The 26,925-nt window shown below is 41.7% G+C and overlaps 1 protein-coding gene across 1 annotated transcript in view; it reads left to right on the forward strand.

Moving 5' to 3' along the window:
• Positions 1–18,808, forward strand: part of LOC127046774 (histone-arginine methyltransferase CARM1-like) — a 129,299-nt gene extending 110,491 nt beyond the window's left edge. Inside the window, 4 exon segments of the mRNA XM_050944286.1 lie at positions 1,636–1,725; positions 4,070–4,207; positions 11,192–11,281; positions 18,111–18,808. Coding sequence (XP_050800243.1) covers positions 1,636–1,725; positions 4,070–4,207; positions 11,192–11,281; positions 18,111–18,120 — 328 coding nt within the window. The 3' untranslated portion in view covers positions 18,121–18,808.
• Positions 18,809–26,925: the final 8,117 nt, after the last annotated feature.

Raw genomic sequence — 26,925 nt, forward strand, 5'->3', positions numbered from 1 at the left:
GGTTACTGCCCTGGGAGCTGCAGGGCAGCAGTGTACATGGGGCTGGTTGGAGGCAGGGCAAGGGGTGCGAGGCTGGCTGGAGACAGGGGTGTGGGGTGGGTTGGCTTCAGGCAGGGCCGCAGGGGGGTGTAGCAGGGGTTGGCAGGGCTGGAGACAGAGGAGTGCGGGACTGGCTGGCTTCAGGCAGGGGGTGTGGCAGGGGTTGGCTGGAGACAGGGCAGGGGGTGCGGGGCTGGGTGTGGGCAGGGCGGGCAGGGCAGGATGTGTAGGGCTGGTGCGGACAGGGGTGTGTGTGGCGCTGGCTGGCTTTGGGCAGGGCTGCAGGGGGGTTGGCAGGGGCTGGATGTGGGCACGGGGTGCAGAGCTGGCTGCAGGCAGGGGGGCGGGGCTGGTGCGGGCAGGGCAGGGGGTGCAGCAGAGGCAGCTGGAGCCCCAGCCCTTTAAATAGCCCCTAAACCCCCCGCTATCCCAGGGCTCTGGGGGCTATTTAAAGGGCCTGGGGGTCCCCTGCTTCTACCCTGTCCCAGACCTTTTTAAATAGCCACAGGAGCCCTGGGGAATGTATAGGGGCGGCAGGGCTCCGGCGGCTCTTTAAAGGACCGGGGTGGCAGAGGCAGCTGGAGCCCCGGCCCTTTAAATAGCCCCCGGAGCCCCCCACAACCCCAGGGCTCTGGGGGCTATTTAAAGGGCCCGGAACTCCAGCTGGGAGAACGGGGCTACAGGGTAGGGTTTGCCGTGCTCCGGCTGGAGTTCCAGCTGGGAGAGCAGGGCTGTGGGGCAGCCGCGCTCCTGCGAGTGCTTTGGTCAGGGGAGCGGGGCCATGGAAGACTCCGGAGCAGACCACAACCGGGATAAAAAAAAAAAAAATTAAAAAGGCGCCTAAGGCGCTTGGCCCGATTCCCGGGAATCGGGCGAATCGACCTAAAGCCGGCCCTGCCTTTAATAGTAGGTGAAAGCCTTTCATCATACAGATCTTTAATGAAAGTTTTGAGAAGTATGGCACTGGTTGAATTTGAAACATTATTTAAAACTACTGTACAACTGTGTTAATCATGGGGAAAAAGAAAGCAGGTACAGAGAATCCCTCTCATGTGTGCGAGCGTGCACACACACATCATTAGGACTATTGTAGGTGTTATATAGTCCTACAAATAGCTTGCTGTCATTATTCTGGATTTATTGCTTCTGAGGAGTGAATTTCTGCAGCTGCTGTTAAAAATTTAACAGACTTTTATGTTTGAAAAACCATATTTGAGTATCCCTTATATTAAAAAACAAACAACTCCCTCCCCACACAGAAGTCTGGATTATTGTCTCAAAAATGCAGTAGCACTGGGTTAAGCTGCAGAGTGGCCTAACATTAGAGATGCTGAGCACTTGGATATTTCATTAGGATTTGCAGTTGTTCAGCATTTCTGAAAATCATATGCTTCTAAATGATGTAAAAGAATTATCCAGTGTAATTTTTTTAACTGATTTTATCTGGAATGTGACCATTCAAGCACACATTGTTGTGGTGAAGGTAGAAGTGTGGAAAACACCACCAGACAGGTTTCAGTAGAATGTTTCTGTTGGAATTTTTTCTGCACTATGTTCCTATGTTAACCTGGCAACATTCTAGTTTTCCTCCTGCAGAGTGGAAATCCCCTTCGTTTTCCAGATGATGCAGTCCGGACTAATCCATGGCCTGGCTTTTTGGTTTGACGTGGCATTTGTGGGATCACTGTATGTATTTTTTTAATCATTCCCATGAAACATTAAATGCAGAAAAAATTGCCTCCTTATTCATGCAGGAAGGTGTGATCTTACTTTAATGTTGGACTTGTCGTGTTATTCCCAGTAGGTAATGCCTTGTTGAGGTAGCAACCATGGGAATGACAACACAGCAGTGACAGCCTTGCCTCCAGCAGTTTGTGGGTTGAGGTTGTTCCCTGTTATCTTATCTGTGGTATGTTCAGGAATTGTGATAGTTTGGGATTTTTAAGTATTTTTCTCTTAGGTGCCATCCCTGTATCTTTCTGCACAAAACCAACTCCTTAATTACTGTCTTATTTGAGTGTAACTGTTCAGTGTTATGGGGAAGAACAGGAACATTGCTGTAATTGTTCACTTTGGGCTTGGTCTTTCTTGCGGGGGCCAGAGGCATCTCAAGAGAGCAGCTGGGACCTGCTTTGCTTGGTATTCTGGAATTAGTATTCTGGAAAGTAAGTGGTGAAGCTGCACGGGGAAAAGAAAAGTAAACTTCTCTACATCAGAGAGAATGTCATCCTAAATCTAACGAAAGAAAGCATGTCCTATGGGGGATGGGATTTTTCTTTCATATTAAATAACTTGATAAGAGAATTGGAAACATCTTCAGGAAATAAAGAATTATTACCAGACCACAGGAAGCTAAGTCTTTAATTATTTGATTTTCTTTTTGTTTTTATTAATAAATACCCTTCATCAGCCCGATATAAGGCTCACTGAATAAGGATTTTTCTAATAACATTACATTCCTTCTTTTCTTTTTCTCTTTTTTTTAAAGTAGTAGTTTAATATAGAACTCAAATGTTACTGGCAAGCGGATTTGGGATAGAGACTATGTTTAGCCCCACGTGGCACAAAGCAGCAGAGAAAGTTTCCAGTTATGTGGTAGCTGATTGAAGCATATCAACCAAAGAAGCCTCCATTTTGGTGTAGAATGCAGCACCCTGTCTGCTGACCAGCATAGGCTGACGGGAGTGGAACTTTGATCACTGCATCAGATAACCATTTAAATATCAAGTCATGTTTAAATTCCTGTTCTTAGTATTCAGAGCTCTCAATGGGCTGGATGGAGGATATCTCACAGGCTGCCCCCATCTTCACAAACACAGTCTCCTTAGAGACTTATGGAAATCTCATTGGCCTGAGGCATGAAAGCTGGAAACAGGACATTCTCAATGAGTGGTCCTCTGCAGGGAGACTCCTTGCCACAGTATAAAGGAAAGGCCACAAATTTTACCATTTTCAGGACAGTCCCATCTCTTTGCCATCATTTCCCTTAATTAGATCAACAGAAAAAACCAGAGGGAAGATAGGGGAGAAATGAACATCCTAATTCCTGGAAATAGAGAGAATAGAGAATACAGGTCTTGTAGGGAACATCTGTTTTGAATTGACATTGGCTAGGTGCACAGATACCAGTGTTACAAACACATAAATTAGAATAGACATGTAAGTTGTTACATTTGAAGCCTCGCCTTCATCATGGACCAAATCCACAGATGTTTGATTGTTCTTTGAAGGCAGATGGGTATTTTAAAGTTTTAAAAAGAGCAACAAAAATCAAATAAGATCCCTTCAGAATCAGTCACCATGCAAGTTTAACACACATTTCCTCTGGCTTTTTAACACAAGGAATAGTGTCCACTAACTAATAACAGTTTATGAATGAAGGAAAGAGGACTGGAGGAATAACTGAATTTCTTTTTCGTTCTATCCTTCTTGCCTTTCCTGCTGTTCCCACTTAGACAAACTATATCAATAATAATCTTTCCACTTTTCCCTTATGGAAAAAATAAAAGGCCCTCTCCCTCTTTTTCTTTCAATATCCATTTCATGGGTTTCCAGGGAGCTGTTTTACAAAATGCTGTTTCAGTAAGAAGAAGGGGAATAGGAAGAAAGTCCCTCAAATTAGAAAAAATAGCACTTATCTGACATTAGAAAGCAATAACCTCCTTCCCAGCAGAACTGCATGAAGCCCAGCTGTGATGTTACTTCTGGAGGAGAAGTTGAAGGCCTCAGGGCAGCTATTGAGTGCTTTTTAATTCAGTAGCTGCCTACAGACTTGCTGAGCATGTATGCCCTGATGCATGTCTGCCCATTTCCCATCCTTCAGATGCAGGATCGAACCTTAATTGTGTGGGTCTGTCATCTAAATGTGAGAAGGGAAGAGGTATGGAGGTAAATCAGTGACACTTATAAATCAAGAATTTAGCACTTTGCACAACTGATTCATAAGTAGTTTAAAGTATATAAATTGTGTTGCTTTCTAATACAACAAATGAGAAGGAGCCTATGTATTGGGTTTTTTGTTCTTTTTTAGGGTAACTGTTTGGTTGTCAACTGCTCCGACAGAACCTTTAACTCACTGGTATCAAGTACGCTGCCTCCTTCAGACTCCCCTCTTTGCCAAAGAAGGGGAAACTCTCTCAGGGAAAGTCCTGTTTGTAGCGAATAAACGGTAAGTGGCAAAGCAACTCCAGGAGACGTCTCGTTGTAGTGTGCCTCTGTTGCTGAGGTTCTCCAAAATGCTACATTCAGTAGGGTAGTCAGTAGTATAGAGAGGGAAGAATCAGGGATACAAATGCACAGTCTAGAAAGCTGGGGAAATGGAAAAATCAGGCTGCATTGGGTCTGTTTTAGTGCTTCAGATCTCTACATCCAAGACTGCAGGGTATAAATTCACCCTTCATTGTGGTGCCCAAAGGAAACACGTCTTGCCAAAATATGGAAGGCGTATTTCAATGTATCATGGGGAGACTGGAAAAACTACTAACTGAATGTACATCTGCCAAATGACTTGATATATCAACCAATTTAAAGATCAGATCAGCTTTCAGTGCCTATAAGCATCTATCTATCCACACAATCCCAAATTTAGCACAGCAAAATTGATTTTCACTGAAGGAAAAACATTGTCAGAAACAGCGTGTTCGTTGGTTTGAAGTGCACACCTGTCCCAGTTTGTCAGTGGTTTTTGAGATACCTTATTATGCATTCATCACCCTCATTTTTTCAATGCAACATTTTTCCTCTGCAGATTTGAATATTTTGTCTCTTAGTGACTCTTGTGTTAGGGACAAGTAAAGTGGAGGTGGTGCTATATCCTTACTAATTTTCACTTCCGAAAAGGATTTCCTATGGATGCACTTTTCCCTGTTTACGACGCTACTCATATATCACTGAGACACAACCTTCCCTTTTTAGTGTGGCTAGTGAAGAGGATGATTCTCTAAGGAGTACGTTTTTGTCAGAACAGATTTAGTTAGCTGCATTCCTACTCTTTTGCTGTCAATGGGAGTTGAGAACCATCACCCTTGTGCTCTGCTATGAAAACATTCCCTGAAGAGACTGGTTTGCGCTGCTGGTTCATTTCAGTCTAGCACACCTGCATGTATGTGTGCTTGTAACTGAAAGCAAATGTAGAAATGTGAATCATTGTGTTGTTGTTGTTTAGCTCTGCATATATGCCGTATGAGTCCAGAGTGTTCCCATAAGATCAAAAATGGTAGAAGCACTCTCAAAGCATTTCATTCACACCTGCAATAAATGCCCAATGTGGGAATTTTTCCAGTTTCCAAGCTTTTGGGTTAGGAGCTCTTCTTAAGGGCGATAAATAACACAAGTCACAATACATCCCTTTCAAAAGTAAAAAGTATCAGTTACTAAATGTGTAAAGAGAGGACCAGTGTGCTGCACTAAGTGACCATACAGCTGCTCCTGTAATTTCATAGTAGTATAGTCTTCCTTGCAATTCTGCCTTGGAAAATGAACTGTAGTAAGCTTTCTGGAAGTTCCAGTGTATCTTGGCTTTCTTTGATGGATTTTTGGCCCAGCGTCTTTAGTAATTTTGCTGGATTAAGGATTTAAGGACAGGGTTTTTATATTTATGGCAAAGATTAGATGAAAGTATACGTAGAAGCAAACTTGACACTTAATGAATCCTTAAAATTGATTCTTATTATCTATTTAGATTTTTAATACAGACTTGTCACTATGGTCTCTGAATGCCTGTCCACATCCACTCTGTTTATACATGTGCGTGTAATTGGCCCTGTGTGTGTGGCATATGTTCTGCAAATCAGGGTGGATAAAAATCAGTGATTTAAAAAAAATCACATGCTTTTATTTACATTAAACACATATTTCTTTTTGAAAATAAACCTGTTTTAAATTGACAGCTTGTGTTAAGTCCAAAATTTACTATAATTTATTAAAGTCATTTAAATAATTTTTAAAAGTCTGTTGCATCAATGAGCTTCCTTCAAAATGTAATGGGTTAAAGGGTGCTTCTTTTTCAATTATATATAGAATCAGGGAGAAAACATCTTAAATTTAAAGGTCCACTCAAACTTTATATATGTCACAGTATCATATACTGTACTGCATTAAGTTTCTGTATTGCTTCAGTCTTTACAATAGAGCAAATGATGGTATTTTACATTTTTCCACATTTAAGTACTTCCAGTTTCTGTTACGCAAAAGAGTTTTTGCCTTAGTTACTTTTAGTTTCATGGTAGCTTGAAGGTTCAGTGAGATTATCTTCTTCATTTAGACTAGTTCGTTCAAAGTTGAGAAACTGACTGGGAGCTGAAAAGGCAGGAAAGCTTATTTTCTTCTTCCAGTCTGTGAATAAAAGCCTGGCGGGAGAAGATGAGATCTATTAATTCTAAAAACTTGAAGGCCATGAAACTAGATTTTCAAAGATATTTACGTGCCTAAAGATGCAGATGAGTGTCTAGCTGAATTTTCAAAAGCATGTAAGCAGGTTAGGCACTTCTGAAAATACTACTAGCGCCTATTTAACATATGTAGGTGCCTAAATGCCTTTGTAAATATGGCATATGGTGACCAGAAACAGTCTGTCAACTCACTAACTACAGTTAATTCTTTGTTTGTTTAATAAATCAGTTTGAAATGCAAATAATTTTGATAAACTTAGTTTTGTTTTTATGTATCCAGCACATTTAAGGCTGGTTTATTTAATTACTGAAAAATAATTTTAAAATGCTGGTTTTGTACATTTTTAATAGGATTTAATAGATGCATTTGGATGGAAAGTGGAATTTAGTACAAAAATCATCTAGTAAATAAGAAATGTCTCATTCACTGTTTTCTAACACAATAAAAACTGTAAAAATGAATAATGTGAACATTCGTATGTGTAACTATGTAAGTGCTTAAATAAATTTGTGTAGATACACTATATCTTCCTGGTTAGCAAAAAGAAGTACCAAATTTAGTTTAAAGGCTAAATTTGATTGCAAATCAACATGCAAACCAACAGTGAGAATGAACCTTTCTTTAGTAAAATCACTAAAAAGTATAAATGCAAACCAAGATTAAAATCGTGATTTAAATCAAGGTTTCCTGCTTGCTGATTTAAATCAATCCATCCTGCAGAAAATAAATATAAAATCATATGCATATACCAACTGAACCATTGTCAACTGACAATAATAAAGATTTCCCCAACTCCATAGAAATTTAGATCACTCATCTCAGAAAGAGCATGAGTAAATTGATAATTAAGGTCTTCAACCTGCCCTAGAGTCAATAAACTGTCCCTACTAGACTAATGAGGGTACCCTGTCTACAGCACCAATACATACAAAAATAGAGGCTGGTTGCTAAAGAGTGCCAATTTCAGCTGCACAGAGAGGTGGTCTTGAAGATTTACATGACCCAAATGATACAAGACTTTATACGTTAAAAGCAACATATTGAATTGCATCAGGTAATGAAGTGGAAGCCTGTGTGGTCCATGGAGCATCAATGTAATCTGTTCCGTGTGAGGGAGAGCAAGCAACCGCATTCTGCACTAGACAAAGTTTCAAAATGCTCTTGAAAGATACTGTCATATACAATGCATTGTAATTATCCATTGTGGATGTTACCAAAGCATACATAATTGGAAGGTTTTCATGCAAAAGGAAAGGTCAAACCTTCTTGCCAACCAAAAATGTATTAAGGCACCCTTGGCCACCTCTGCTCTCTGGGCAGCCAGAAGCAATCAAGGACTGCATAGAGTTCATAGATTCATACAAATCCAAGGTTAGAAGGGACCATTGTGACCATCTAGTCTGACCTCCTGAATAACACAGGTGATAGAACTCCCCTAAAATAATTCCTAGAGCAGATATTTTAGGAAAACCTCCAACCTTGGTTTAAAAATTGTCATGATGGACAATCCACCACAACCTTTGGTAAATTGTTCCAATGGTGAATAGCTTTCACCGTTAAAAACATATGCCTTTGTGACTGTGGTCGCTGGAGGGGCTATACTGAGAATGCTCAGTCAAGACCAACTCCAAAGAATAAGAAAGATGATCCCCAAAACTGATGGTTTATTCTTATAATTAGATTCACCAAGCCAATAACAAAGCAGTTACAGTGATATCTTATTGGTCACCATAAGCTAAAATACAGTTCCCTTTAAGCAATCCAGCCTTTGGCTCTCACCCGGACAGCCCAGTTTATATATTGAGGTTTATTTAAAACCTTATTCACCATATATAAAGTTCCACCAGCCCCAAGAGATCGGACACGTTACCCACCAGGTCAGTGAATATTTCAGATCTTATTCAAATACATGTTTACAGCCAATTCTTATTAGCTAAATCTACGATATATTAAAAAAGAAAAGAGAGTTACTGTGGTAGAAAGGTCATTATATATGTATAGATATAGATATGAATAAAGTTCTTAGGCCTATTTCGTACAGACATAGTGAACCTGCTAATTTGTAGAAGTCCTTCCAGAATCAGTTCAATGGGTTATAGTCCAATAGGCAGTCTATGTGCAGAGTTTGTTCAAATTCTTCCATGAGAAATTGCAGGGCTAATCTAGAATAGACGTGGAGACCTCAGTCTTACAGCTTGAACTTCCCCGGACAAAGTTTAAGCAGATCTGAGATACAACAGGGTTGAGCCCTAAGTTTCCTTTATAGTTCTCTAGCAGGCTGATAGCCTCTTGACAGCAGACATCACAGCAAGGGCCTTCCCAGATGAAGAAGAAGGAGTGTATGTTGTTGCTTTAAAGCTTAACTTCGATTTCCTATGTATACCCAGGAACACTAGTAGTATTAATTAACATAAGGCAATTAGCCATTCAAACTATCAAGGCATTCCATTATGGCATAGACAATTTAAACTGAAGACAATGTAAGTAATATTATTTTCTTCAATATCTTACATCTTTGATCTTAAAGCTAACTGAACCATATGCATGCATAATATAGTGTAATTAAGACAAGAAAGGGAATTCGCATCCACAAACTAATCTGGTTACACTGTTAACTTCTAACAAGATATAGGTAAACACAGACAAATACAATTAGTATCTATTCTTAATACTCTAACAATACAGGCCTACATGTTAACTTGTAGTCTACTTAACATGGCTTTGAGAACTATCTACAAGGGATGGCCTTGTTTACCATTTCAATACTTTTCTCATATGTCATTAAAAAGTTGCTTTAGATCACCCATCTGCTAGATGCTTAATCCTCACTGGTTCAGTGTCCCAGCCTTATTTCCAGTCTGATTTAAAGAATTTCTCCTGATTTCCAGTCTGGAAACCCACTCAGTCATGGGGTAGATACCCCCCTGTCATCATTGCCACCATTTTATATCTGGTCTATCACTGCACACAGTTGGTCTGGACTATTCACATGGCAGCATTTCTCTCCAGTCTTTCTGTTCAGCTGGGCAACATTCTGAGGGCTCAATTTACCCTAATTCTACAAATTTTACTCCCCGTATCAGCAAGAGAAAGAAACTTGCTCCTGAAGGAAGACAGTGTTTGTACTGCTGCCTTCCCTTGGCGGATCCATCAGGGGAGAGTTGCTTTAAAGCAAAATCATAATCCCATAAAAGCACAGGTGATAGCGGAGATGCTAATTCATCTCTTGCCTCTATCTGCCCTGGTCATACTCCCCTCTTGTCTGGTTTCACTCACTTATGGGGCTGCACTAGTTGGCAGTTTACCCACTAGCAAAGATGGGGTTGTGGATAATTTATGCCACACAACAATGTAAGGGAGGATTTCCGCTGTCCTGGGTTATACCAGTGCAGCCCAGGACTGTATTAAGCCATGTTTCTGATGTCCCCACTAATAGAGAGACAATGTGGGTGAGGTAATAGCTTTTATTGGACCAACTTTTGTTGTGAGAGAGAGAAACTTTCGAACTTACACTACTCTCTGTGCAAATTCAAAAACTTGTCTCTCCTTCCAACAGAAGTTGGTCCAGTAAAAGATGTTACCTCACCCACCTTGTCACTTTAATATCTTGGCACTAACACAGCTACAACAACACTGTCCTCACTATCGACCAACTGGAACTGCCTCTAGCAGGCCAATCAGCATGGCTGCTGGTTCCTCCAACTCTTCCACAGAGTCCTCTGTCTCCTGCTCAGGGCAGCAGCCCTCTGTGACAATCATTCTTTTGCACGTAGACGCAAAAATACATGCACAAGAATACAAATAGTGCATATCTTCAGAGGCAGTAGCAACTGAAAAAAATATGCCAACATCTAAAAATAATTCCTTCAGTTTTGGGCTTGTCCTCAGCCTCCCCCTATGGAAAAAAAATTAAATAGTGACTCACATCAGGAGAAAGAGGGTTTAAATTAAGTTGAAAAGTGGTTCATCAACTTGAATTAGTGCTGAGAACCCTAAAACCGGTTTGAGTTTTGTGGAAAATAGGAACTCTGTGAGGTTCTAGATGGTTCTGCGACATGAAAACAAACCTGTAGTAATACCAATACTCAATGCAGAATGCCCAGAGCATTTCCTGGGTCTTAATGACAAGCTAGACTGGTGCTGCCTAGAGACAAAGAGTAAGATTTTTATTCAGAAATTTGGACACAAATTGAGCTTTTGGACTGGCCACCAACGGTGTCATCTATAGTAATGATGCACTTATCTTTACTGTTTATCTTACTTGTATGTGTAAATTCCATTTCCTATCAACAAGTCCCTACAGAAAATGCATTTCTAGGTGATTGCACTCGGGTGGCTAAAATTATTTGGCCATTTATTTTGTACTACCACTCAATGTGTGGTACACTCACCAAGAAATACACTGCCTTGCATATTGTAATGATCAAATAATGATATTTACTGCATTTTTGGCCAACAAAATTCATTTCTGAATGTCAGCCTCAGTTGCAATGAATGCATATTATGCAGCTTCTTTTAGATGTTGGGTCCTAAGTCATCCAGGCACTTTTGTACATTTTACCAATTGGCTGTGAATAAGGAATTAATTTAGTCAAGCATGTATGAAATCGGAGGTATTGATCCCCTTGCATTTTACATGTACCAAATACTTGCAACTCAAACACTAGGTATGCTGACAATGTCACTATTTGACTTCAGGTGTTACCGATATAATTGTAGATCAGTTATATTGTCTTTTTTGTACTTTTTATTTTTGATACAGACAGAGTTACGACATTCAGATTGTGGCTGTGGTGGACCAGACAGGCTTTAAATCTGGTAACATCCTTGATTTAAAGAATCCATTTTTTAGGTAAGAAATGTTCTTGGCTAAAATACATCATCATTATTAATATAGTGAAATATAGGGTAGGGGAGATCTTGTCTCAGAAATACATCACTTTTGCTAGCTGTTTCTGAAATTACAGGCTATTTATTTTTGCAGATACTAGGGAGAGACAACTGCAGGTTAGCATTTGGCCATCGCTATACACTTAGCAGCAATTGTGCTTTTTTTCTTTCTGAGGAGGAAAAGGCAAGGTTTAAAAAACTCTCCATTAAAACAGGTACAACAAATTAACTTCAATGCACTCTCCGTAAATGAGGCCATAAAAATTAATATTATAGCCAACAACCAACTCCCTCCCCACACAGATACAGAATTCTATTGAGACTAAAAATGTCAGCACTAAAGTTGAGTGCTAATACTGTTTTTTTGAGACCAGGAACACAACTAACAAACAGTGGTATTTTCTTATCTTTAATTTGAATATAGGTCTCCTCACAGTTAGGCAGTATTACATGTACATTTTACTAAAGAATTACAAGGGAAAACTATGTGCAAGCCCCTTAATCATCTAGTGCTGTGACTGAGCACAGCAAGTCTGTCGCACAGAATGTGGTGGTCAATTTTTTGGTGCCAATTTACACATAGAATCAGTTGCACCTTTCAGCCACGTGACTCATCGCTGTGAATCATGAGAACTGTGCAACTTCACTGAGATTAGATGCTGGTGCCAAGCACTCACCTTCCTCTGTAAAAAACCATGTGGAAAGAACCACTTTCCCCAGCCAGTTCAGTGGGCTTTTCTTGGGCTACTCTCTGCTGCATAGTTCCCTTTGGGGAAAGTTGCCAGCTGGCGAGCAGAACAGCCAGGAAGCAGGCCCATCAACTCTCACAGAGGGCAGAGATCAGCGGCAATTACAGCCTGTCCATTCCTACAGACAGCAGCAACAGTGCCAGCTCCAGAGCACCTGGTGGGTTGCAGTTGGCCCACATCCCTTTTGTAGTATTGCTACTTAGGGCAACAGTAATTTAGGACATTTGAAGTAGTTGACTTTTTGGGAGCCAAACTCATAGTAGGTATGAAGAGAAGTGACTGAAGTAATGAGGGATGTTATTACACAGCTGCCTATCCTCTCCAGGCACTCATTTCTTCCTTCATGACCCTGTTTCCAAGGGCTTCCTGTTCATTTTGGGGCATGCTGGCTGTCTGCTTTCCACGCCACAAATCTTCAGGAGGGCTGCTTCCAGAATCTGTAAAGCTATTTTGGAAGATGATTTGGGAGGCAGTGGCTGGTTTCTGAGGCAGTTGCCACCTTGCCTTTTCCGCCTTGTCACACATTCACACTGCAGCAGCAGGAACATAAAGAATTGATGGACTAATAGAAATGGTGGAATTGATTTTTCTAGGGTCTTTTCAAAGGTGCACATGGAAAATGGGGTTTCCCTATTTCATTACGTGTTTCCCACATTAATTAGACTGACATGACTCCTTTGTAAGCCTTTCAAGGCAGACTGTCCCCTGTGTGTGGTGAAATTTTAGGCATTTTCCCATTCCTTATACATGCAACACATTAGAGATTGTCTTTTTAAGAGTGGGTCACTTTGTGTATACATTAAAATGCAGTTAAATAAACAAAAGATTGTTTGGGCAAACCTGCAGTCACTCTAAGCAAATCTCCATGGTGTAAAAATTGCATTTCCTCTGACCTGCCATTTGACATGTACAGTATCCCTGTTGAGTGCAATTGTCTGCCCATATCAGCAGCAAGACAGGAGGCAATGAATGTGGTTTAATTAGGTTGCAACTTTATTCACCTAACATACCTGGGAGTACCCGGCAATAAACAGGACAGTGCAGGTCATCATCGTTTCTTCAATCATTTCCACACAATCCCGTTGCTGGGACTCTGCTGCCCTCCCCTTGCATGAGGTGAAGGGGGACTATAACAGGAGTGGGGAACCCTCTTCCTCAGTTCCCTTGAGGGGGCTAGAGAAAAGGAGGAGTCTGCTTCCCCCTGTACTAGTTATAGAAGCCCCCCAAAAACCCTTTGTCAGCTCCCTTAAGGGATGCTTTCCTTCAAATCCTTTTCCAGTCCATTTTATTTGATAACAGTACCCCTTCCATACCAAGTACCTTCACTGGACATCTGGCACCAGTTTTATGTGCTAAGCAGTTACCTTATAACCTAGACCCCTGGCCCCATCCCACTCGGTCCCAAATCTGGTGTGGGGAATGTGAAAAAACCCACCCTGCCTCAGCCAAATTGGTGGCGAGGGAAAAATTCCTTCCCAGCTCCCAAAGGAAAGGACAACTTGCATAATGCCCACAGTGGGTCATGGGGAAAGCTAGTCCTTTTGCAAATGTTGTGGGTGGGTGCTGCCAGCACAGTCCAGGTAAGAGAGGGTTTTTCCGGAACTGCACAGGCTGTAATTATCCCCTCACACTCTTTGGTTGAAATGTGCTAAGTTGACAAGTTTTTATTTTTTTTCCTAATGCCAGCCCTGCAAACTTATGGTGGGTCTGAAAGTCAGGCTGGGGACTTTTTTTCTTGAACATCACCCCTAGTTTAAAAAAATTGGTAAAGTCAAATTCTTCCCTCATTGATGCTTGTGCATCCTCACTGTCTTCATTGGGCTTGCACAGGTATAATCGATTGATCTTGTAATTAGAATTTAATAAACAGTTTGATACACAAGAAATAGAATCCATGTCACTCTCCCTTAGCTGTGTGGACTCCGCAGGACTAATAGGAATGAAAAATTGTGAATACTTATTTGTATATGCACTTTTCAAAGAAGAACCAGACTTTAAAGTACAATTTTCATATTTTAAAAAAATACTGTTTCACTCCCACTCTATACAGGAATCTCTGCATGCTTGACACTGAAATCTCCTTCCATAGACCATTTAATTCTCTTCAGTGCATGAGCACGCAGGGTTCTCATTGGAAGGTTGTGCATTACTGTGATGTTGTTCAGTGGTTGTGACCCCCCTACCGCACCCTCAGGTAGAGCCCAGGGTTGGAGGGAAAAGAGAGGAGTATTTTATAAATGTTACATGGACTATTCTAACAAAGAGTTCAAACTTAGGTCTTTCAACCTTGACAAGTTCTTTAAAATGAAAAGTTGGGGAACTGATTTTTTTAAACGAGGGCACCTGAGTGAGAATGCACACAGCAGCTGTAACTTATGCCACCAGTGCAAAATCCCTCAGGACCACACCAGCGGCTGACTGGCCATAGCATAACTCTGCTCCAACCCACCACATCCCCACTTTTCCCTGCCCTAGAATACTGCAGACACTCGTATAGCTCCCCTTACAGAAGAAGTGTGTGGGGTCCTCTGTGCAGGGAGAGTTCTCTGTTGGCTGGGTCTGGCTCCTTTAAAGCCACTTAGTGTTCATAGACTTTAAGGTCAGAAGGGACCATTATGATATAGTCTGACCTCCTGCACAATGCAGGCCACAGAATCTCACCCACCTATTCCTGTAACAACCCCCTAACCTATGTCTGAGTTATTGAAGTCTTCAAATCGTGGTTTAAAGACCTCAAGGTGCAGAGAATCCTCCAGCAAGAGACCCGTGCCCCATGCTGCAGAGGAAGGCGAAAAACTCCAGGGCCTCTGCCAGTCTGCCTTGGAGGAAGATTCCTTCCTGACCCCAAATATGGCAATCAGTTAAACCGTGAGCATGTGGGCAAGACTCACCAGCCAGCACCCAGGAAAGAATTCTCTGTAGTAACTCAGATCCCACCCCATCTAACATCCCAGACCATTGGGCATATTTACCTGCTAATAAGCAAAGATCAATTAATTACCAAAGTTAGGTTATGTCATATCATCCCCTCCATAAACTTATCAAGTTTAGTCTTGAAGCCAGATATGTCTTTTGCCACCACTACTCCCCTTGGAAGGCTATTCCAGAACTTCAGTCCTCTAATGGTTAGAAACCTTCGTCTAATTTCAAGTCTAAACTTCCTAGTGTCCAGGTTACAGCCATTTGTTCTTGGGTCCACATTGGTACTAAGCTTAAATAATTCCTCTCCCTCCCTGATATTTATCGCTCTGATATCTTTGTAAAGAGCTATCATATCTCCCCTCAGCCTTCTTTTGGTTAGGCTAAACAACTATGACATTGTTGGCATCACTGAAACTTGGTGGGATAATACACGATTGGAATGTTGGTGTGGATGGGTATAGGTTGCTCGGGAAGGATAGACGGGAAAAAGGGAGGAGGTGTTGCCTTATATATTAAAAATGTACACACTTGGACTGAGGTGGAGATGGACATAGGAGACGGAAGTGTTGAGAGTCTCTGGGTTAGGATAAAAGGGGTAAAAAACAAGGGTGATGTTGTGCTAGGAGTCTACTACAGGCCACCTAACCAGGTGGAAGAGGTGGATGAGGCTTTTTTTAAACAACTAACAAAATCATCCAAAGCCCAAGATTTGGTGGTGATGGGGGACTTCAACTATCCAGATATATGTTGGGAAAATAACACCGCAGGGCACAGACTATCCAATAAGTTCCTGGACTGCATTACAGACAACTTTTTATTTCAGAAGGTTGAAAAAGCTACTAGGGGGGAAGCTGTTCTAGACTTGATTTTAACAAATAGGGAGGAACTCGTTGAGAATTTGAAAGTAGAAGGAAGCTTGGGTGAAAGTGATCATGAAATCATAGAGCTTGCAATTCTAAGGAAGGGTGGAAGGGAGTATAGCAAAATAGAGACAATGGATTTCAGGAAGGCGGATTTTGGTAAGCTCAGGGGTCTGTTTTGGGACCGGCTCTTTCAATATCTTCATCAACGACTTAGATGTTGGCATAAAAAGTACGCTTATTAAGTTTGCAGACGATACCAAACTGGGAGGGATTGCAACTGCTTTGGAGGACAGGGTCAAAATTCAAAATGATCTGGACAAATTGGAGAAATAGTCTGAGGTAAACAGGATGAAGTTCAATAGAGACAAATGCAAAGTGCTCCACTTAGGAAGGAACAATCAGTTTCACACATACAGAATGGGAAGAGACAGTCTAGGAAGGAGTATGGCAGAAAGAGATCTAGGGGTCATAGTGGACCACAAGTTAAATATGAGTCAACAGTGTGATACTGTTGCAAAAAAAGCAAATGTGATTCTGGGATGCATTAACAGGTGTGTTGTAAACAAGACACGAGAAGTCATTCTTCCACTCTACTCTGCGCTGGTTAGGCCTCAACTGGAGTATTGTGTCCAGTTCTGGGCACCGCATTTCAAGAAAGATGTGGAGAAATTGGAGAGGGTCCAGAGAAGAGCAGCAAGAATGATTAAAGGTCTTGAGAACATGACCTATGAAGGAAGGCTGAAAGAATTGGGTTTATTTAGTTTGGAAAAGAGAAGACTGAGGGGGGATATGATAGCAGTTTTCAGGTATCTGAAAGGGTGTCATAAGGAGGAGGGAGAAAACTTGTTCACCTTAGCCTCTAATGATCGAACAAGAAGCAATGGACTTAAACTGCAGCAAGGGAGATTTAGGTTGGACATTAGGAAAAAGCTCCTAACTGTCAGAGTAGTTAAACACTGGAATAAATTGCCTAGGGAGGTTGTGGAATCTCCATCTCTGGAGATATTTAAGAGTAGGTTAGATAAATGTCCATCAGGGATGGTCTAGACAGTGTTTGGTCCTGCCATGAGGGCAGGGGACTGGACTCGATGACCTCTCGAGGTCCCTTCCAGTCCTAGAGTCTATGAATCTATGAAGCCAAGCTCTTTGAGTCTCCTTTCATAAGACAGATGTTCCATGCTTTTAATCATCCTAGTAGCCCTTCTCTGTACCTGTTCCAGTTTGAATTCATCCTTCTTAAACATGGGAGCCCAGAACTGCACACAATATTCAAGATGAGCTCTCACCAGTGCCTTGTATAACGGTATTAACACCTCCTTGTCTTTACTGGAAATACCTCGCCTGATGCATCCCAAGACCGCATTAGCTTTTTTAACGGCCATATCACATTGGCGGCTCATAGTCATCCTGTGATCAACCAATACTGTGAGGTCCTTCTCCTCCTCTGTTACTTCCAACTGATGCGTCCCTAATTTATAACCAGAATTCTTGTTATTAATCCCTAAATGCATGACCTTGCACTTTTCACTGTTAAATTTCATCCTACTATTACTCCAGTTTACAAGATCATCCAGATCTTCCTGTATGACATCCCGGTCCTTCTCTGTGTTAGCAATACCTCCCAGCTTTGTGTCATCCGCAAACTTTATTAGCACGTTCCCACTTTTTGTGCCAAGGTCAGTAATAAAAAGATTAAATAAGATTGGTCCCAAAACCAGTCCCTGAGGATCAATGTTGCTTATGCTCTGGCCCCGCTCTCTAGAGACTTAGCCATGAGCCACTATATATGCAAGAGTAGATATTTCTGAAAGCCCCTGGGCTCTGTAAAATGCTACCATTTTGATCTGGTAGCATTTCTCACTCCCTTTGCACAGGAGGCAGGGCAATGGAGAACCAAACTCAAGAACTGTAAACAAGGAGAGCAAAAAAGGCCTCCCATATAAATTTTAGCATATGCAATAGCATTCTGGTGACTTTGTATTTTATTTTACTTTTCATACAAACCCAGATCCAGATCCTCAGCTGGTGTAAATCACCCTAGTTCCACAACACTAGTTTGATTTACACTGGCTGAAGATCCGGCCCACAGTATTTCCTGTCTCATGGGTCTTTATTACATCTGACATTCTGGCTATATATATAGCCTAATCAGAAAAGCCACATAGATATTATTTCATTTACTTAATTCAATTAGAGCCATCAAAGACTGTGTTTTATTTTAACTCCTATGTTCCCTCCTATCTATTTTTATTTTTAGGTATGCCTAGAATATATTGTTATATGGCAAATGAAAAACAGAAACAAGATTCTCACCAAGCCAAGTAACCTATAAGACTGAAAACCTATTCAGAGTAATGGGCTTGCTGGTCCTTGTGCAAAATCAGATTGTAATTGTACATATCTGTAATAAAAGATTTTATGCAAGCAGTGTGATATAGGAATGTTGCAGTTCCATCCATTTTTTAAAAACTGAAATTTAGCTTGGGCTCACATTTGCATCATAGCACATTACTTTGTTCTGAAATGCTTTGTTGATATCTATTAAAAGTTGTTGGTTTTTGCTTTGGGTTTTCTGCAAAGTTGACGTTTGTTGCTTTTTAAAAAAAAAACAAAAACAAACCTACCTCATGTTTATATATGTGATACATTGAAGAATCTTAAAAGCAGAACACAATATTCATATATAAGTTTCTTGGAGTTTCCTGCACAAGTTTCTTGGTGATTTCAATATGTTTGGAGCTGGTCTTATAGATTACCAATGTTAAATATGGACTCATTAATTCTGTTCTTTCTGAAATGTGGAAACAAAATGATCCTTTGCATACACCTTATAAATATTCTGTGATTACTCTGTAGATATAAAAGTGAAGCACTGCACACTTGTAAATTACTGCTAACACAGTTTACAATAAAAAATAAAATACGGGCTTTAAGTGAGGCTTTTACTGTTTCTGTAGCTCGGTGGAAACTTGCGGGTTGTCCAGTACTTCTAGGGAACTTTTTTATTCCTGGCACAGCAGGTCAAGAGAAAAACTTGTTGCCATGCTACAGTTTCTAACAAGGATCTCTCTCCAGATAATGAGTTTTCCAGTTTCTAATGCGGTCTTTCTCCTTGTGGATGGAGTCCACTCGCTTTACTCTCTTCCCCTTCTCCCCACAATCTTACCACACTGAAAGTAAAACATGATGACAGGAGAAAAAACCAAAATAGGGCTATGTAGTAGTTTTCCCCACTTTAATTCAGTGAAAAAAGGCTGATGTATCTGATTAGCTGCTTACACGGAGTTTGTGGAAATTGCTTTGTTACACATTCTAACCAATTTAGAAATATTTCCTAATTAGTCACTTTGGGGGTGTTGGGGAATCAGGATGATCTGGTCAAACTGGTATTCATATTTCTATTCAGTTCAGAAACTCTACTTTATTCTCAGACTGCAACCCAAAATGGAGGAAGAGATTAGTGTTATATACATCACACACCATTCCCATTTAAGAATGTGGTCCTGTGTGTCTTAGTTTTTTTCATAATCTCTTATGTTCTCTTCTTTCCTGCTATGAAGCTTAGGTAACCGTGTAGCATACACAATTTTCTTGAAGTGGTACAATGTACAAGCCTCAGTTTTAGAAGTCTTTCTGTGTCTATTATTCTAAAAATTAGAATACACTTGTAACATGCTTTTAAAATGTGTCAGTGAAAACATCTGATTGATGGAAAAGCAAACATGATGGCAAGGCATATTTAAAAAGTGATACAATATTATATACATCAGTTGTCCTCCCAATGCAAAGAACTGCAGGTAGGGGAAGCTGAAACAAGTGGGGAGAGGATGTCTGGAGGAAGCAAAGAGAATGTGGTGGGCTGCCTGAGACGTGCATCAATTTGACTGCCCTGTGAAACACAATGTTTCTTTAATGATGAAGAGGCTATTTTCAAACTTTTATAAAATGACAGATTGCCACGCATCCCATAGACATGAGAAAAGCACCACAGGAGGCCATGCTAAGTATCACAGCTAGGAGTTGTGAATTTTCATTCTCTGCAGGACGTAGAGTCATTGAGATCGCTCTGCTCGAAGAAGTAACAGGGAAGAGATACTTCTTAACAGCTTATCGTTCAACTGCCCTTGGTTATTTTCTCTTCACCCTAAAAGTAGAGATGCATTAAAAGAGCTGATAATACTAATAAATGGACAATTATTCATGATAAACTGCATTTTCAATAGCTTACATTCTATTTGTATCTGTCCTTCATCCCAATGGATAAATAGGATATTTTAATCCATAAGAATACTAAAAGAATTCAGCATGATTGATGTTACTACAGTGACTGCCAAAGAATATAATCATTTGCCGCACACTATAAAGAGCGCCAGACTCAGAAATCTTCCCTTATGATACCCCTTCAGCACTCAGTATGGTCATGATGCCCAGAAACAATCTTGATTCATCTGGCTCTGACTGCACTTGAACTGCATAGCGGAGCTGGTATTTATTTTCTTGGCTTGATTTCCAAGAGTCATGCTCTTCTCTCAAGTTACAAACCATGGCAGTTGCAGGTGCAAAAGCACAAACATCATATATATTCTGTTCTCTTCTTCTTCATTCAGCCATATGTGGTATGCAGCTAGAATTCTTTTCTCCTCTCCCAACTATATATTTTCACTAGCTTGCACTGGATCATAAGTTTAGGGTTAAATTCTGCCTTTCAGAGACAGAGCTGTGGAACAAGGCACTGGGAGAGAGCAGGAGCTGAGTCAATGGAACTGAGAGCTTAAAACTTGGGCCCTAAATCACCAATTCTGTTTTTCTAGCCAAAATAGAAGAGTTTAATACCCAAACCTATTTGGTGCTGCCCAACAGCTCACTCTTTATGGCTTCACCAATACATATTCACATTCAGCAACGCAGTGAAAAATTACCCCCACTTCCAAAAAAAGACACAAATGTAAATGGATAAATGACAATGAATTAAACAGTGAGAATCAAAAGACTGCATTCCTTTCTCTAATGGCTCTCTCTCAACTCAGCCAGTCAAGCAACTGGCATGTAGTGTGTTGTACAGATGGAACAGCAGTACTGCAAGCATAATACAGCTACATCTACACTTTACACTAGTGTCAGTGCCATGCAGAACATAAGAACGGCCGTCCCGGGTCAGACCAAAGGTCCATCTAGCCCAGTATCCTGTCTACCGACAGTGGCCAATGTCAAGTGCCCCGGGGAAGTGAACCTAACAGGCAATGATCAAGTGATCTCTCGCCTGCCATCCATCTCCATCCTCTGACAAACAGAGGCTAGGGATACCATTCCTTACCCATCCTGGCTAATAGCCATTAATGGACTTCACCTCAGTGAATTTATCCAGTTTGCTTTTAAATCTTGTTATAGTCCTAGCCTTCACAACCTCCTCAGGCAAGGAGTTCTACAAGTTGACTGTGTGCTGCATGAAGAAGAACTTCCTTTTATTTGTTTTAATCCTGTTGCCCGTTAATTTCATTTGGTGACCCCTAGTTCTTGTATTATGGGAATAAGTAAATAACTTTTCCTTATCCACTTTCTCCACATCACTCATGATTTTATATATCCCTATCATATCCCCCTTAGTCTCCTCTTTTTCAAGCTGAAGAGTCCTAGCCTCTTTAGGGTACATGGAACTACATGCCACACTGAAAACCAAGCTGCGTCCACACTGCAGTGTGTACTACACATGTCAGGAAAATGCTCTGGCGGGCTGAGCCTTTCCCTCTGCCTCCTCCCTCCAGAGACTTTCCTTGCTGCTGGAAAGGCTCCAGCAGTGGGGAGCTGGCAGAGTCTTTCCCTGCAGCGGGGGATGGCTTAGGCAGCAGAGAGGCAGTAGGACATTGCACTGCTAAAATAGCAGTGTAGCCAGGGAGGCACGGCTTGGGCATGAAGAGGCCATGTAGGGCAAATACACTGGTATTTACCAACATGCTTCAAGTGTGTCTTTACTTGCCTAAGCTGTGCCTCATTATCTAGAGTGCTATTTATACCCAGGCTAGAGGGGCTAGCAATGTAAGTACACTACATGCCACTTAAAGAAGAGTGCAAGTGTAGACGTACCTTGAGCTTGTATCTCTTAGCTAACCAGCCTGTAACCAGATTTGTGGTGGGTCAGGATCACCCACAACTGTTGCATGGACAAAAGAGGGAGCATTGTTCACCACCACTGGAACTAGTGATGATAAATCCTCTTTCTTAATAAACCTGATGTTTGAACCAGAGCCAGTGTTCTCACTTACCCTGACTCTATCCACTAACCTTCTCTGTAATTAGTTTATGGTGTACAGCTTATGTGGTACCACCTAGTCATCCCAAGTCATCTTGTGAAGGCATCCCAAAAGACTGTATGCTTGTTCCACTAACAGTTCATTCAGTGGAGGATTAAATGGAGGCATTTAGAGCTGTTACTAGTTTTCAGCTCTGTGGTTGGTTTTCTAGGGTTACCACCCAGAGCTAACAGGATGCAGGTCATCTGATGTTCCTTAACCTGGTAACTCTGGCTAGAACTCCAGCAGTAATAAAAGGTAGCAGCTGCACAGCCTCTAACACAAGATTGGTTCATGAACCAGAGTAAAGTTCAAAGGAATATGGGGCGGGGGGAGAGTGCGGGATTTGTAAATAAAACTCTAAATTCCAAAATCACAGCAAGGTCAAATTATTCCCTTTAATAGCAAGCAAAATAGGTCGTGCAAATGTGCAGTGTCTCAATACTGGGATGGGGCCATTCTGCAGGTTCCTACTATACTTTAGCAAGACACTTTTTGAAATGTTAAAAGAATTTTAATTGAACAGCCAGCTCCAGAGATCTGGCACGAAAATGTCCCCCAAATCAGCCAAACATGTGGCTCATTCAGAAAGCAGCCACCGTTCTTTTTATAGAAGAGAAAGAATAGTCATCATTAGTGAGCCTCCTCGCCTACAGGTTTCATCTCTAATTTTGGATATCAGAAGTTCCTGGAAATCATCTCACAAACACTGAAGCTGGCAGATTAGATGTGAGAATGCCTCTCTTTTACACCCAAAATGGAGGCTTCTGCGATAAGTACAGCTGGCTTTGTGTTTACTGTTGGGGGTGTCCAGCGAAAAATTTGATTTATAATACACCAAAGTTGTCAAGTAGAATAAAGACATTAAACTCAGGGTAGATTGAATTGAAAATAAGAGCAAATGATATGAAGATGGCTTGTAGTCCAGAGCCTTTGGCTCTAAAAGGCCCAGCCTGTGCTTTTCTAGGTGACTATTCGACACATTAGACATTGAATTTCCCCAAGCCTTTGCATTTCATAAACATTGTTGAATAAACACAGTGTAAATCAAGACAGCAAGGGAGTAACATGGATGTAAATCAGTGGCAGTTCCCTATGAGACCAGCTCAGCTGTCCCAATGTAACTAGTGCTAATTGCTACTAAAGGTTCATGAATTTTTTAAAAAAGTATTTATTAATTTTTCTGTCTGAGGACTTTGTGGGATCACTGCAGTGAATTGTAAATGATTCATGAAATCAAAAATCCCAACCCATTCAGTCCACCATGAGATTACAAGACACCAGTGTTTTGCAATTAGAACTGTGAGAAATCAGTAGTTTTTGCATAACCAAATGGAAGGATTTAGTGAAATAATTCTTCAGTGCAAAATCTGCAACATTTGACTGACTGTTGCTGTAAAGGTCCATTTTTCCTACAGTGCCTAAAAAAGAAACAACCACAGGCCTTGGATGCAGTGTAGCTGGATCAGCAGTGAGACACAAATGGCTTTGACTAGCTGTGTCTATAGCACAGAGGTGTCTTTTGTGTGTGCTGTGATGGGCTAAGGATGCTATGGCATGCAGTTGTAGTTGAGAGAGTAATCCACTAATCCCTTTCATTATTACCTTTGTTGAGACTCCTCAGAAGTATAATTTTAGCAGCCAAGATACCTAATCTGGGAAACTGGCTGAATTAATTATTAAGAAAATAAGGAATGCAATAGTAGTTGCTTTAGGTCTGTCCAAAACCAGTTGGAGCACTAAAGAGGCTCACTATGATGCCAAACAACTCAGGAAACATGAGTTTCCTAATTTTTCTCACTTCCTAATACAAATTAAAAGCATTGACCTTTATAACCATTACGAAAATACTAGTTGGTTCATGTACACTTGCTGGTGCTCTGCCCTCTCCTCTTCCCCTCATATTTCTACACTTGCTACAGCCCTATGGCCAGCTAACTGGTGGGATGTGACCTCACAGAGAAACACACTAATCACTGTCTCTGTCCAGACTGTGCTCTCTTCCTTTCTAATCCCTACTCCTCTGCCTCCCCTGCTTAATCACTTCTTCCCTATTCCCTCTAGGCTTTCCTCCATCTGCTGCTGGTCTCTAAACAGCTCACTGTTAAATGACGGGACTAAGACATTTGCTGTTACACAATCATCTTCCTCTGTAATTCTTTCTCTCTGAGTCTTAATATTAAAAATAGAGGTGATTTTAATCATAAATAATATATGGCACTTATATAGCATTAGAACACCCCTGTCAAGTACTTAACTTTTGTTCCAATTACTGAACATTACAATTGATTCATTGCAGCGTAACCTTTTTTCAATTTAGAGAATTTAGGGCTAATCCAGAGGTCAAGTATCACACTGAAGTAGTGGACTAGGCCTTGAATGTCTCTGCAAGAGGGCAGTGGGACAAGGAATCCTACCCACCACTGGCCCTCATAGCAACTTCTCAGCTGCTTCACGGTGTTACTTCTGGTTAGGGTAACCAGACAACAAATGTGAAAAATTGGGATGGGGGTGGGTGGTAATAAGAGCCTATATAAGAAAAAGTCCCACAAATCGGGACTGTCCCTATAAAATTGGGGCATCTGGTCACCCTACTTCTGACCCGTGACCAGTGTGTTCTCTTGCTGTACGAGAGGAGGATGGATTGGAGCATCTGTGAAGCAGTGGCTCTTGTGACCCTGCTGTACTTTCCTATGGGTTTTATGTGGCCTGCTGAACAAAGAACAATCCTGGCGCAAGCTCCATGTCATACAGATGGCGCATATCCTCTGCCGCTGCCAGCAGAACTGCACTGTTTCCATTGTCAGATGCAGAGGTGGGGCCTGGATTTACCATTGAATGCACAATCTTGTGTTTGCTTTGATGGTACTTGTTCTGGAGAAGGGCAGGGCAGAGACATCAGATTGGTAGCACACTGGAATGCAATATATTAGACTGTTTGGTCACTGACTGCGGCAGTCTGAATTACCAGACAGAAATAACTGATAAAAACCGCAAAGCAAGGGGATCTTTGAATGTGTGGATGTGCCATACTCTGCTTACATTAACAATTAAGGAGGTGCACCCTGGTTGGGAGGAAAATTTATTGGAAGATGTGTAAATGCAGACCCAGAACACTCAGGAAAAATGCATTTTAGCAGGGGAAGAGGAACAGTCCAGAAGGTAAGTTTTTAAGCTTCCTTAAATCAACTGTAATTACAAGAGGGTGGGAGCTCTTTTTAAGACACTGGACTAGGACTCAGGAGATCAGAATTCAGTCTCTGGGACTGCCATGGACTTCCTGAGTGACATTAGGCAAGTTATTTTATATCTCTGTGCCTCAGTTCCCCATCTCTAAATGAGGATAATGAGAGCTGGTAGGAGGAGAAGTTCACAAAATGTTTTTGAGGTAATCAGTCATGTGGCCATATAAGAAGATACTTTGATTTCACCATAGCTAGCCAGACCGTTGACTAGCCGTGCCTTTGATTTTTCTCTCAATTTTCTAATAAACACTGCTTACTTTCAGGTACTTTGGATTGAGATGGTAAAGTCTTAGAATCATGGAAGGATAGGACTGGAAGGGACCTCGAGAGGTCATTGAGGGACTATGAGTCTTCAGCAAGAACTATTTTTGATTCAGTATTTGTACAGTGCCTAGCACAATGGGGCCCTGTAGTGGGGTTAAGAATAGCCCTGGACTGGAGGGGGCTGTGGCTGGGGAAAGGCTGATTGGGGAAGCAGCCTCAGCTGGGGCCATACCCCAGTCAGGCTGCAGCTGGCCATATAAAGGGGCTGCTAGGCTAGAGCTCAAAAAGTCTCTCTCTCTCTCTCTCTAGCTGTTGAGAGGGATGGGCCTGACTGCAGGGAGCTGAGCAGAGTACCTAAAGTTAAGCGGGGCTGGGGAAAGGCCAGAGGAGCAGGGGAGCTCCGGCCTGGAAAACCCCCAGGCTGCAGGGCTTGTTAAAGGCCGAGGAGGTACTGGAGTTGCAGAGGGGCAGCCCAAGGATCGGCAGAGGCAGCAGGTCCAAACCCTCCTTGCTGCTGATGAGTGGCAATTACACTGCAGTCCGCCCCAGTGAGCGGGGGGCAAGACGGTGACTGGCAGTAGCCAAAGACTGAGGCAAGGGGAGGACAGGGTGTTGGGGGTTCTCCAGGGAGACCCAGCAAGACTGCGCGGTACTGCAGGGGGGCAGAACCCTGAGAGAAGGGGACTGGGTCCGGGAGGGACATTTGGCCAGTGGCAAGGCGAGAAACCGGTCTGCAGAGGGCATTCTGGAGGCTGGTGAGCTAATTCCCTGGACGACCAGCAGGAGGCGCCACGGCAGAGTTGTTGCCCCGCCACAGGCCCCAATGTCCATTGGTCTCTACCATAATTCAAATAATAATATTTATTTTTCTTGGAGCAGCTTGTGGACCATCCTTATAAACAAGAATAGAATTTCTGTTCTCTAGGGAGTGTCAGAAGGGGATGAGGACTAGTAGAAGGAGGAACTGCTTATCAAATGTGTGTGCCAGAAGGGTGTCCATTCCTCAAAAGACTATAAGGAATGGTAGGAAAAAGGCACCTTAGGTTACACCAACCAATATGTTTATGAGAGCAGCAGAACAACCTACCTCATGGATAGCATGGGCTGCACTCAATCTACTGATATCTATAACACCACAGACAATGCAACCTAGGATATCTTCAGTGACTGAGACAGTGCCATGAGAATTTCACAGAGGTAAAAATTAAATTATAAGAAGTTAGCGAAAACTGGTTTCTGTGCTGATTGCCTCCCACCACGTAGTTAGTAGGAACAT

This window comes from Gopherus flavomarginatus, chromosome 3, assembly GCF_025201925.1.
Source record: "Gopherus flavomarginatus isolate rGopFla2 chromosome 3, rGopFla2.mat.asm, whole genome shotgun sequence".
Lineage (NCBI taxonomy): Eukaryota > Metazoa > Chordata > Testudines > Testudinidae > Gopherus > Gopherus flavomarginatus.